Source organism: Musca domestica, unplaced genomic scaffold (genome assembly GCF_030504385.1).
Source record: "Musca domestica strain aabys unplaced genomic scaffold, Musca_domestica.polishedcontigs.V.1.1 36, whole genome shotgun sequence".
In the NCBI taxonomy this organism is placed as follows: Eukaryota; Metazoa; Arthropoda; class Insecta; order Diptera; family Muscidae; genus Musca; species Musca domestica.
The window spans coordinates 6,714,111-6,727,721 of record NW_026712318.1 but is presented as its reverse complement, the minus strand read 5'-3'; the positions used below and the strand labels follow the sequence as shown (position 1 = coordinate 6,727,721).

Here is a 13,611-nt window from a genome sequence, read left to right as displayed (position 1 = left end):
GTGTAAATTCAAATTAATTTTCCATTCCGCCCCAAAAAAAATACTTTTATAGACTTTCTTTAATAATTTGTCAATTCAAAAATTTTACAATTAATTCAAAAAACTTTTTAACTACCGTATTGAGTTTCATAGGTTTCCGTGTGCCCCTTTTAAGCCCTGCAGCTACAACAAATTAACAAATAATAAAATTCGTGCCTTTTTCCACAAATACGTTACGCCCATAAGGCATATAGTCGGTATCGCATACAACAACAGCAGCAGCAGTAGCAACAATTTTGAAGGTGGAACATGGGGATGCATAAACAAATCATAATGAAGCTACTCATTTAACTGCCACCCGTACACTACACACACATACAAATCTACCTGTTGTACATACAAACCTTTAAACAACTGTGAATGCTGATCCAACTTTGTTGGAGTGTTAATGACATATTTAAAAATAATATTACGTTATGGCACTCTTAATTACCTTAAGTGGTCTCCCACATTATAAAATCATAAATGTTGGAAAAAAAAAATGCTGTAACTCTCCTAGCCATTTATGATTTGAACATCGCTTGGGCGACATGTTGTTATCCAGCTCCATGTCCGTGGACAAGTTTAAACCTTTTAACTTCATTTTATGACCACCAAGGTGGTTGTGGTCCCAAACACATACACACAGGTAGTAATAAATGTGAGCTGATGTTTGGCTGCTGACAGACAGCATCCACCAAAATCAGATGATGGTAAAACGTTTAATGGAATGAAAAATGCATATGTTTTTTGTTGTTTGATGCCATTCCGTTTTTTTATTATTTCTTCCTGCATAGTTTAGAAATATTTGTCATTTTAACTGTTTTTGTTATTTCAAATCTGTATGCTTGGTCACATACCGGACACCTAGTCCAAAAAAAAAAAAAATGAAAATACTTTTGTGTTCCCCCTTCAGGAGGGTGTGTGTGTGTTAGTGTTTGGTTGCACTCGATTTGTTTTTCCTACCGAAAAAAAATCAAATTACTGGATTAGGGAAAATTTCACTCATGTCCCCAGGTCCACAAATGTCAAATGAAAACAAAAATGAAATGTTTTCAAATGGAAAACAAAACGAAAACATGGCGTAAGACCCAAATGGCATTGCCAGTTATCCAGACGATTCTGGTTTGGCTGACATAACTGTGAGTGGTGGTCTGCATGTCTGTCTGCCTGGCCATCTAGCCAGCCATTCAGCCAGCCATCTAAATGCGCAAAGACCATGACAAACAAAACGTAATCAAAGTATGCAAAGGCACGTTCAGGATTTATGAGTTCTTCAGAAGAAGACGATTGTTTTTCTGTGTTTCTCTTCGTTTATTTTTATTTCTGCCTTTCAAACAAAACCGAAATATGAAAAAAAAAAAAACAGCAAACGACGTGCATACATTTCTAGAAAGGAAACAGAAAAGTACATTTAAGTACATGAGTTTTGTAAAATTTCGAATATTAGTTAAGTTTCAATATTCAAAAAAGGAAAAAAAAAAAAGTAGGGAAAAGTCAAAAGTCGGGCGGGGCCGAATATATAATACCCTTCACCTCTATGCATATTTAGTAGAGCTTCCGCAACAAAAGAATTTTTTTCAAGTAGCCCATACCATCTATCAGCATTTGGCTTTAGAGCAGTTATAGTTCGTTATAGAGTGCATGATATCACTTGGAGGAGGATTATATTAAAAAAATATAAATCGGAGCCGAAATTCACTCCATTTGGGCTGATATTAGCCATTATTTGCACAATAAAACTGAAATCGGATTAAGGATATATGGGAGATATATCCAAATCTTAGCCGATGTCGATAAAATTAGACAAAGGTATTTCAGAGCTTTATAATATATCTGGTACTAAATATAATTGTTGTCTAATGTGTGTATATTAAGGATATAATAGACTTATACACCAAATCGGATGGAACATATATATGGGAGCTACAGCTATATCTGAACCGATTTCCTCCAAATTTGACTTACTTGCTTCTAGTCTGAATTCGGTCGAATATGCCAAAATTCAGGCCATTCGGACTTATATTGGCAAATGTGGCAAAGGCATTTCTGGGCTATATCTGATAACTGGTACCAAATAACATTGTTGTCGAATGAAAATTACGAATGTGAGGGACTTAAATACCAAAATCAGATCAAAAATATATACACGAAATTAATGTACTTGCTTCTAGTCTAAATTCTGTCGGATGTGCCAAAATTCAGTTTTTTTGGACCGATATTGGCCATTTGGTGCACAATTAACCCCAAATCGGTTGAGAATATACATTGAAGCTATATCAAAATCTGAACCGATCTTTATAAAATTTGACACAGGTATCTGATATATCGTACCACATATCATTCTTGTGGGGTGCATATGACGAATGTGAGGAAATTAAACACCAAATCGGGTGAAATATACAGTTTTATTGAATGAAAGCACAAAATGTCGGAAATATCATCAAATTTTAGAATAAGTTTAGATTTGTTAGAATTGGTCACCTATCGCACGAATTATGGCCTTCAAACGGTCAATGTAACCGTCACTAGCCGCCTGAATGTTGTTCTGCGGTATTTTGGTCCATTTCCTGACGAAGAGCTCGTTTGAGGTGATCGGCACTTTGGTATGTTTTAGTGCCTTGCTTTTGAAAACACTCCCGACACAATAGTCCAACGGATAGGTATCCGCAGATTTTAGTGGCCATTATGCGCTGGAAATGAAGCGAGGAGCATCATTTTGTAACCTTTCTTGGGTGGCCCGTGCTGAGTGTGATGCTGCTGAGTCCTGTTGGAATGTCCAAGGTTTGCGGACAAAATGTTTGTGTGCCCAAGGCTTTAATACACCCTCCAGAATATTTTCGCTATTATATCCGGCATTTATTCTAATGCCACGGTCGAATAATACGAGCGACCCACCACCATGTTCGGCGCTTGAGTTCTGGTGGCCAACCGAAGGTGCACATTTTCAGCTGACCTCTTTGGCAAGTAAACACGATCATTTTGTTTGTTTACAACTGCTGAACAACGAATGTTTCTCATCGGAGACGGAGAAACCCAAATTCGGCAGTTCACCACTTTCGGCCAAGCGAAGCAACTCTTCAGCTCTATTTTCTTTCTGATGCGGTGTAACTTCTTAAACTTTCTGGATTTTCAATGGCTTTACCCCGACGTCATTTTCCAATATTTACCGAATGGAATATTGCGATATGTTCAGCTCACAAGCCATTTTTCGGACACTGCGTCGCGGGTTTCGATCAAGTCTCCTCTTTACTTTTCGAACCATTTCTGCTGATGTTGTTGTGTTCTTTCATCCACTTCCTTGACGTCGGGTTACGCTACCAGTGTCATGGTAACTAGCGATGGTACGTGACAAAATTTTTTTTTTCACATTTCAATGCTGGAGTGCTCTAACGATAGCCACTTGTGGTTTTCCAGCCAAATATAAAGGAGTCGCACTATCACGCTTGAATTCCATCACGAACAACTTTTTTTCTGGAAAATTCTCACCAAAATGCTTTTGTACGCTTGTAAATAATAAAATGAGCTGTCACTGGAATAATTAACAGCTGTCAGACGAGTGGCATCGAAATGACAGCAGTCTGAAGTTGGTTGCAATTTTTTCATCTCAGCCTGTACGATATCGTGGACCGATGTTGCCCATATTCGAACTTGACCTGCCTGCACACGAAAAAACTGATCTATGTAAAATTTTAGTTTCCTATCTTAATTTATTTTGACTCTAGCGGGATTATAACAGACGGACGGAATGGGCTAAAGTGTTTTAGAATTTTACGCTGATCAAGATTATATGTAAATTATTATTTCGATTATTTACAAACGGAAAGACGAATTTGACATTACCTCCAAACTATATATGGTGGAGGCTATTAAAAAGGAAGAAGCGCTCGATGAACTTCATTAAAAGAGCAAGCATTTTGATAATAAAATTCTCTGTTTTGCATGCGTTGTTCGTTTGTAAGACGACCCATTCTTAAATTATACACCAAACAGAAGACCTTTGACAGTGAAACAAAACCCGAAATGTGCTTGTTGCCAAAAAGATAAAGGAGAAAAATCACTCTTCATTTTGCCATCCTTTCCGATATTTTTAAAAAATGTAATGTCCCCACTGTAGGGTTCCTCCAAAACCAAATACCGAAAAAAGGGAACACTACAAATCGCCTGTCTACAGGCTTGCAAAATGAAAGAAAAAAAAAAAACAGAAAATTAGAAAAAATAAAACGAAAACAACCGAAACTATTTTCTGAGCACGTTCCAGTCATGCATGACAATGACGGCGACAACAAATGTGACCATTTTTGTATGGCAGTAACAAAGCCAAACAGGACAAAACAAAATACAATTTTGAATGGTTGGTGGTGACTGTTTCTTGAAAACAGAACTAAACAAAAGAAGAAGAAGAAGACAAAGAATATTGTAGAAAGTTCTGATATTGGTATTTTTTTTCTTTTACTAACTTCTTTGGTTTGTTGAATCCCATTGATATACTCGAGAGAAAATTGCAGTTTTTCAATGATTTTATGTAAAGTTGGTAAATTGAGTTTAGAGCTCATTTTTTAACATGGCAGGAATGCTGATGAGGAAATGTTCTACGTTATCGAAAAAAGGTGACAAGTTATTACACTTTACACCACCAGGCAGCTTATGAATGGGTCTTAGCAGAACAAGGACATTAAATAAGAAATTCAACATCATAGGCCGAAAATCGAGTCTGTATTCACAGAAATGGAGAAGTCGTAGCAAAACATCTGTAGAATAACGAATAATAACTGCATTTCAACAATGGTCCTATTTTTCCCTCTTTAACATAGAATGGAATAGGGGACATTCGCAGAGGCTTTCTTCTGTCCCTGGAGCCACTTTTTTATTTTGAAAGGTTGTTTTTTGCAATGTGATATCATGGAGTTGCTCTTCGCGAAAGGAGAGCCTGCAAATCTCCAGTATTTGCTAGTTGTCCGGGCATACTCCCCATTGCAATTATTATTATGACTGAATTTTGAAATTTTGGGTGAGGGTTATTCTTGGTTCGAAGAGGTCAGATAAGGCTGGGTTTTTGGAATTTCGCAATAGAACAGTATGAAAAGTATTAACAGGTACTGAATATGGTACCCCTTGTACTTGAGGAAGCAGTAGAGCTATAACTCTTAAATTTGGAATAAGAATCACTGACGAAGTGTATAATAGTTGTACCAAAGGTTTACTTGAAATTCTCACTAAAAGTGTACTAAAAGTACTGAAATGTACTACATTTGGCACCATCTCGTAGCATGTGAACGGTTAAAGCTAAAAACTTGATTTTTGGAATGGCCATCACGGTTGAGGAGTAGAGTCAATGCAAGGAGGTAGTTATGGAAGTCATGTATATCATGTATACGAAAAGTACTAACGGTACTAAATTTAGTACAATTTGAAGTTGGAGAAAACTTGATATTAACATTACTGGCGGAGTGTAGGATTGGGATATGGAGGAAGTTTTGGATGTTTGCACTTATGTGTACAAAAAGAGTTGGAATTTTGAAATTTAGAAAGAACGTTACTATTGCATTCTATGACTGAGAAAAGTAGGTAGTTTTGGAAATTCGTACTTATGTGTAGTAAATGGTACTAAATTTCGTATAATTTATATTTTGGGAGAACCGATAGAGTTGGAGTCCTGAAATTGCTTAACGAGATTTCTTTATGATTTTATGATTGAGGTACGAAAGTAGTTTTGGACATTTGGGCATAGTATTGGGGTATGTCGGAAGCCTTGTGAAGTCGTACTTACTTTTTGTACGATTTGCATTTATGAGAATCCACATAGCTGGAATTCCGAAATATTAGTACACATTTATACATTTATTTTATATGTTCGAAAAATCCTTGGTGGTAATATATTGGGTATTCGGTGAAGAGATAGAGTTAGAATTCGAAAATTTTTATATTGAGGATTTTTTAGTATCAGACTTTTAGGTCTAGTGGTGGTCTTGGAAATGTGTACTATAGTTGTAAAGTCCTAAGTGATACAAACTTTTGTATTGGGTTAAGGAATAGAGCTGGAATGCCCAAGATATTGAGGTATCTGATGTTGAGATCTGGTGGTGGTTTTTCAAATGCGACCTATAACTGTTCTCTAGGATGGAGAGATGTAGATTAATTTGGATATGCTTTGAATGCCCTCCACCATTTGGAATTGGAAATTTAAAAAAAATAAAATCTGTTAAAAATCCTTTTAAGGTTTTAAAAATACCAATATAGGAAGTCTCCGTTATATACGAAGACGTGAGCTTGCACATACAACTTTTGTCGTAGGCCACTACAATATTCAAATACGAAACTTGAAAAAAAAATCCAGTGAATAGTGTAGCCAAAATCATCGAAATACCTAATATAGGGAGTTACCGTTATATATGGGCTATATGAAGACCTGGACCTTCATAGATAATTTTATGTCACGGGCCCAATAGGAACTCTAAATACGAAATTTGAAACAATTCCGGTGAATAATGTCCCTAAAATCATCAAAATTCCGAATATTGGGAGGTATCGTTATATGGGGCCATTCGAAAACATAGGCCTGCATACCCAATTTTTTTCATAAACTGTAGTACGCATTACAATTCCTAAATATGAAATTCCGGTGAATAATGTCGCTAAAATCATCAAAATACCGAAAATTGGATGGTACCGTTATATGGGGTCAATACGAAGACGTGTCCCTGCATACGCATTTTTTTGCATACCCATTGGGAACTCTAAGCACGAAATTTAGATTCATTTCGTTGAATAATGCAGCTAAAATCATCAAAATTTCGAATATTCGGTGGTGCCGATACTTATATAGGTAATACTTTTCCAGGGGGTCAAGTACTTAAAAGGAACTTCTTATGTGGATTTTCAGAGAAGTCAATTTAAAAATTTGGCTACAATCTTCAGAATACAGAATATGGGGGCTATATTATATCGTAGACCGATATTGTCCATCCTCGAACTTGCAGATAAAAGGCTGATATATGCAAAATTTTAGCTTCCTATCTTAGTTCGTTACAACTCTAGCGTGATTACAACAGACGGACGGACTATCTACAGATAAATCGTCTGAGAATTTTACGCTGTTTTTAGGTATTTCCATATTCTTTCAAATGATGCCCATTTTGTACATCAGTTTTGTGGAACCGGTTAAAAGCCGGTTTTTGTATCCGTACTTTCGGATCGAAAAACCGGGTAAAAAGGTATTCCCCCAAGAGAAATTCACTTTGTCGTAATCAAGTAAAAAATACAGATCCCATAATCGGGTTTATGTCCGCAATCGTTTTAGGCGTAATCCCCATGATTAGGGGGTTTATATCCTTGAGTTCCTGGAGATTATAACCGATTTTTTTAGACATAATCCCCATTCCAATACGGAGGTTATGACAAAATAAGATTAAATAAATAAATAATATAATATAATTGTAATGGGGATTATATTCGTGGGGATCATGACACGCCACCTATTTGCCATAGCCCCGTCTCCGCAGCCCTGGTTTTCCATTATTTAAATGATATTATGACTTGCACTTCAAAAAAAAAAAAAAAAAACTTATTCTGACAACATTAAAGACAAAATTGAAGTAACAACTTAGCAACACGCCTTGAAAAATAATATGAAAACAAAACAATATCTTATAACAAGTAAGCAAAGGCTACAGTCGAGCGGTGCCGACCGTTGAATACCCTACAACACTATAATAAACGATGCAGTTTATATAGGCGAGATACTCGAAAGAATTCAACAAGATATTGTGACAAATTATAAAAGAAAACCATCAGGTTTCGTTCTCTAATTTCCGAATAATAGCAACTTAAACTAATTTGCTCATTTCCAGTTTTTATTGGAAGATGTTGCACGTAAATGGTCTTCCTAGATCTGGAACCAATATTTCCCAAAGACCTATAATCTCTCAGAAATGGCAAAAGATTAACATTTCTTATTGCTTTTTTACTGAAACGCATCTATATGAGATACACACATTTGACTATATTCTTCAACGAAATCAGCCTTAACGAAATAGCCAGAAGTGCGTCTTTCCTGTATTTGTGAATTCCCGAAAAAGTCTCTGGAATGGACATTTTCGTATTTTGTCTACAAAAGTTGGCAAACTATTTCACACATTGAATATTTTTGGATGGCCATCCAAAATTGCTTGGCTTTTGCAATGCCCCCCTTTCAAATGTGCGTGATGATCGGGCGATAATTACGACCTGCCGACAATTTTGCAGTTTTTTGGTCCATTTCAACCCCTAAATATATGGCGATCATCTCCAAAAAGAGTAGGCTTCTATTCTGACCCGTATCTTATCCCCATGCAAAATTTCGTAAGATCGGGCCATAAATGCGATCTGTATATGATATCCTGATATCCTAACTACTTAGTTTTGTTAGCTGTAGAAATATTACCAAATGTTTAATTCAAAATGAAAATATGCCAAAAATATGACAAAATTGAAAAAATATGAGAAAATTTTACAAAATCAATATTTTCATCTTTAGAGAGATATTTTTATGCGATTTTTTTAGACGTTTTTTCTTTCCTGCCAAGAGGCCATTCTGAATTAATGAGAACTGTCGAAATCAGTTCAGCCGTTCTCGACATATATGGGATCTTTCAATCATATCTTCTTTGATAGACATATATATCGAACATATTTTGCTATATATCCGATTTGTTGGATGTTAACATCAATGTAAAGGTCAGAAGTAACCTTGTCGTGGCTTTGTGATTTCGCCGGGATTTAAAATATTCGCAGTTTAATGAAAAATGTTGAATTTTTTCAACCCAAAATATATGGCCTATTTTACCCGCTAAATATTATCCGATGACCACCCAAATTGGTAGGCTTCTTCCCCGTCCTAAACTCTAGATACATGCGAAATTCCGCGTCGATTGGTCCATAATTGCGACCAGTATAGCTACTGCAAAATCCGACATTTTTTCAGTATTTGGTCCATTTCAACCCCTAAACATTTGGCGATCATCTCAAAAAGAAATAGGGTTCTATTCTGGCCCAACCCCGACCTCCATTCCAAATTTCGTGAAGATCGGGCCATAATTGCGACCTGTAGAGTGATTACAAATTAACATGGACAGACGGACAGACGGACGGACGGACGGACGGACATACATAGCTAGATCGACTCAGCTCGGCGAGCTAGGATGATCCATATATACTTTCCTATGTGGGAAACCAATATTTCGAGGTGTTACATAATTTTTGGCCCAATCAAACTTATAATACCCCAACACATAGTGTTGTAGGGTATAATAAATGGTAGCAATGGCAATAATGCAAAAATTGAAAAATTGCAAATAGAAAAAGTTGTTTCACTATCCAGTTTCACCAGTTGCCTGCACCTCTCTCTGTGTATGTGAGTGTGTTTGTGCACCATATACACACCTTTATATTTCATTGTGTTATACATTCAGATTCCTATCCATCTAGTCATGGTGAACTATCTATCTATGCAATGCTGGTCTTTTTTTTTTTGTTCTCAATCTTAAAATTGAACATTCAGCGTTTTTTTTTGTCGCTCAAAACCAACACGTCGATACAATGACAACAGCAACAACAACGACATCAAGAAATAAAGCCATTAAACTCGTTTATGATTAATTAACGTTTTTCCGTTCCGTTTGTCAGTCTTGCACTTAATGTTTGCAATTAAAATGACCCAGTTTATATGGCGCACAGAATATGATTTTTACAACTCTAAATATATATGTATATATCTCAATATACATATGTATATGGATATATAATGTAATTGAAGTGGTCGAGCGGGTATAGATTAGTTGGATTGTTCATTCTTTGCCTGCTGTGATTGCTGGCGGGCAATAAAAAATTGTCGTTTTGTTTTGCTATTTTGCTCTGGAGTTTAATCGATTGAGTTTAGTAGCTGCAGCAGCTTTTTCTGCAATGCTTTGCAAGAAAGCAAATGATGTCAGCTTTAATGTTAATTGAATCTTAGTCCATTGTAATATCCATAAAAAAATATTGAAATTACTTGATATGTGATATTAACTTCGGTGTTTTTTTTTGTTTTCCATTTCAGACGTGGTTCTTTACAGACACCGATGATCCGTACTATCAGGAAAAGACAAGTAAGTAAATTCCGCCCTTAAATCTTAAAAATGGTTTATGAAAACTTAAATTTAAACTCTATGGGAATATATTTAGACAATGCCGCCAATAACGAGAATTGTATGCTTGCTTCGGTTTTTATACCTTTCACCACTTATAGTAGGGGAGGATATATTAAGTTAGCCATTCCCTTTGTAACTGATCGAAATAATAATTTTAGACCCAACAAAGTATATACAGGGTGAGATAAAAAAAAACTGAAACAATGTCAAACGCCATAATTTTTACTTTTTATTGAATGAAAGCAAAAAATGTCGGAAATAGCATCAAATTTTAGAATAAGTTTAGATTTGTTCGAATCGGTCACCTTTGGCACGAATTATGGCCTTCAAACGACCAATGAAACCGTCACACTCTGCTTTAATGTTGCTCTGGGGCATTTTGGCCCATTCCCGGCGAAACGCTTGCTTGAGGTGATCGACACTTCGGCATTTTTTAGTGCACAATAGTCTTACGGATTGGTATCCGGAGATTTTTGTGGCCATTTTGCGCTGGAAATGAAGCGAGGAACCTCATTTTGTAACCATTCTCGGGTGGCGCGTGCTGAGTTCTGTTGGAATGTCCAAGGTCTGCGGCCAAAATGTTTGCGTGCCCAAGGCTCTGATGCCACGGTCGGTTAATACGAGCGGAGAGCGATAATTGGATGTTATGGCGGCCCATACCATCACCAGGGCCGTCGCTTGAGTTCTGGTGGCCAACCGAAGGTGCACATTTTTAGCTGACCTCTTTGGCAAGTAAAAACCATAATTTTGTTTGTTTACAACTGCTGGACAGCGAACGTTTTCTCATCAGAAAAAACCAAATTCGGCAGTTCACCACTTTCGACTAACCAAAGAAACTCTTTAGCTCTTCTGAGTCTATTTTCTTTCTGTTGCGGTGTAAGCTCTTGCACTTTTTGGAATTTCAATGGCTTTACCCCGAGCTCATTTTTCAATATTTGCCGAATTGAATATTGCGATATGTTTAGCTCATGAGCCATTTTTCGGCCACTGCAACGCGGGTTGCGATCAAAGAAGAGATTCTTTACTTTTCTACCCATTTCTGTGGATGTTGCTGTTTTCTTCCGTCCACATCCTTGACGCCGGGCTACGCTACCAGTATCACCGTAACGAGCGATGGTACAAGACACAAAAGATTCATTCACATTTATATGCTGGAGTGCCCTGACGATTGCCACTTATGGTTTACCAGCAAAATATAAAGATCACGCTTGAATTCCATTACGAATAACTTTGTTTCTGGAAAATTCTCACTAATATGCTTTTGTAGAGTTGTAAACAATATAATGAGCTGTCACTGGAATAATTTTAACAGCTGTCGGACAAGTGGCTTAAAAATGACTGCAGTTTGAAATTGGTTGCAGTTTTTTCATCTCTGGCTTAGAAATGACGCTAGTCTGAATTTGGTTGCAGTTTTTTCATCTCACCCTGTATATAGACAAAGCCCCATCTCAGGAGTTATATAAATATTTATACCGAATTTTAAACAATAAAGTTAGAAAATGTGATATAAATTGTCAAAATACCGAATATTGTGAGATTGAGTTCAATGGGCTCTGTACGAAAACGTGGGCCGACATAGCATATTTTCAAACCTAACTTGCCAACTGACAAAATCCACATGTGTGCAAAATTTTACCCTTTCTATCTCAATTTGTTCGAAAGAAGGCTTTATTGTAACAGACATACAGAAATCGCTATAATGATTTTGGGTCTAACATAAGTATTTGTTGGGTTTAACATGAGTATTTCGAGGAGTTACAAACGATACGATAGAATTAATATACCCTCCATGGTTAATAAAATTTAAATCTGTGAAATCTGTGATGACAAAAATCGGTTTTGGCTAAGAAAATCGACTTGTGAATACCCGAACAACATTTCTATTTACTCCCTCCGTTAACTCTATCAATTATAAATTTTGTTTTGAAATGTCAAACGTTTCAAAGGATATACCTGCAAAACTTGTATACCTTTGTGTAAATATTTTCCATTGCCATTCACTTCCAAGTTGTTAACATATGAAGGGCACTGTTTAATGGCTTTTAAAAAATCATGCATAAATCTTAATAAATTTTCAATATCCTGTTGAATACACAACTTCTGAATGCAAACGAAATCATATTTTCAGGAATGATGATGGAATACGCACACAGAAATCCCGACACACAAGAAAACGTCAAGTTTTTAAATTGGTATTCATTTGAAATGTTTGTAGGTAGTATGTGTGAATTTTATGCAAACAGCCAAAACGAAGAAGACAAATTGAAAACTTCACCAAAAAAAAAAAAAAAAAAAAAAACCATCAACAAATCATAAAGCAAAAATAAAGAAAAAATCTCCAAGAAAAAAATATTGCGTGCGTCTGAGCTTAAGTGTTTAGTGAGTGTGGCCCAAACAAAAACAAAACGGCAAAGAAGCAAACAAAACTTAAAGATCAAAAAACGTTTTGGCAGCTCGATGTTGTCGGCTGGCTGCCGTTGATTGTTCTTGATGCAGAGGTTATGTGTGAGTGTTCGTGTTTTTGTTTTGCATTACTTCACCCCCACCTTCATGCAAGCCATTTATATGACTCTTCAAAAAAAAAAAATATTTTTTTTTCGCTCTCTCTCAATCCATCTCAAAAAAGGATTGGCTTTGATAATGTTCCTCTGTTATATGAGGCCAAAAAGAAATAACTGATGAGTTTTTTTTTTATTATTTTTTCGTAAATGTTTTGTGTTATTATTTTTGTTTTCGATTTTCATTTCATTCTTCGTCGGTTGCCCTCGACTTACTTTTGCTTGAAAAAATCATCAAAAGACGCTAATTGCTTTCTAAAAGTTGGTAATTTTTTATGTTGTAGCCTTATTTTCAACTCCGTTTTTTATGGGGACTCCGCGTTCGCCAGCAGTCCACATATATATAAATTTACTCGACAACAGCGTTTACATCCTCTGTTTAGTGGGATGAACGAACGAACGAAAAAAAATTCCAATTTAGTCTCACATCAAACCGCTCCGCCTACTTGACCGCCTTATTGTGGCCACTGTTGCGCTATGTGCTAATACCCAACTGAGCCCAACCAGCCAACCAACCACTTGATGGATACAACGACGAACGATAAGGCTGATGATTTTAAAGAACTCAATGCTGGGCTGGGAAATGTGGTAGTACAGGCGTTAGCCTATTGTGGCGTTGCTGTTGATTGAGGGCGATGATGCCACAATAAATATTAAAAATTAAAAAAAACCAAAATTAAGAAAACGGTAAATTTTCAATAAAGGTCAGCAGTTTTTTTAAGGAGTATCGAAGGGGTGATTTCAATATACAAGTAAAGTGGTTAAATTTTTATACGATCAATATGGAATTTGAGAACATTGAAACAATAACAACCACTGGGACTTATATTGAACTGTTATTAGATACAAATACATACAGGGTGAAATAA

General features: G+C 36.2%; 1 protein-coding gene across 1 annotated transcript in view; it reads left to right on the top strand.

Annotated features, from left to right (window-relative positions):
• LOC101890371 (fringe glycosyltransferase) overlaps positions 1 to 13,611 on the top strand; it is a 79,266-nt gene that overhangs the window by 45,963 nt on the left and 19,692 nt on the right. Inside the window, exon 3 of the mRNA XM_059126069.1 lies at positions 10,094 to 10,142. Within this exon, the coding sequence (XP_058982052.1) occupies positions 10,094 to 10,142 (49 nt within the window). The remainder of the gene's footprint in view (positions 1 to 10,093; positions 10,143 to 13,611) is intronic.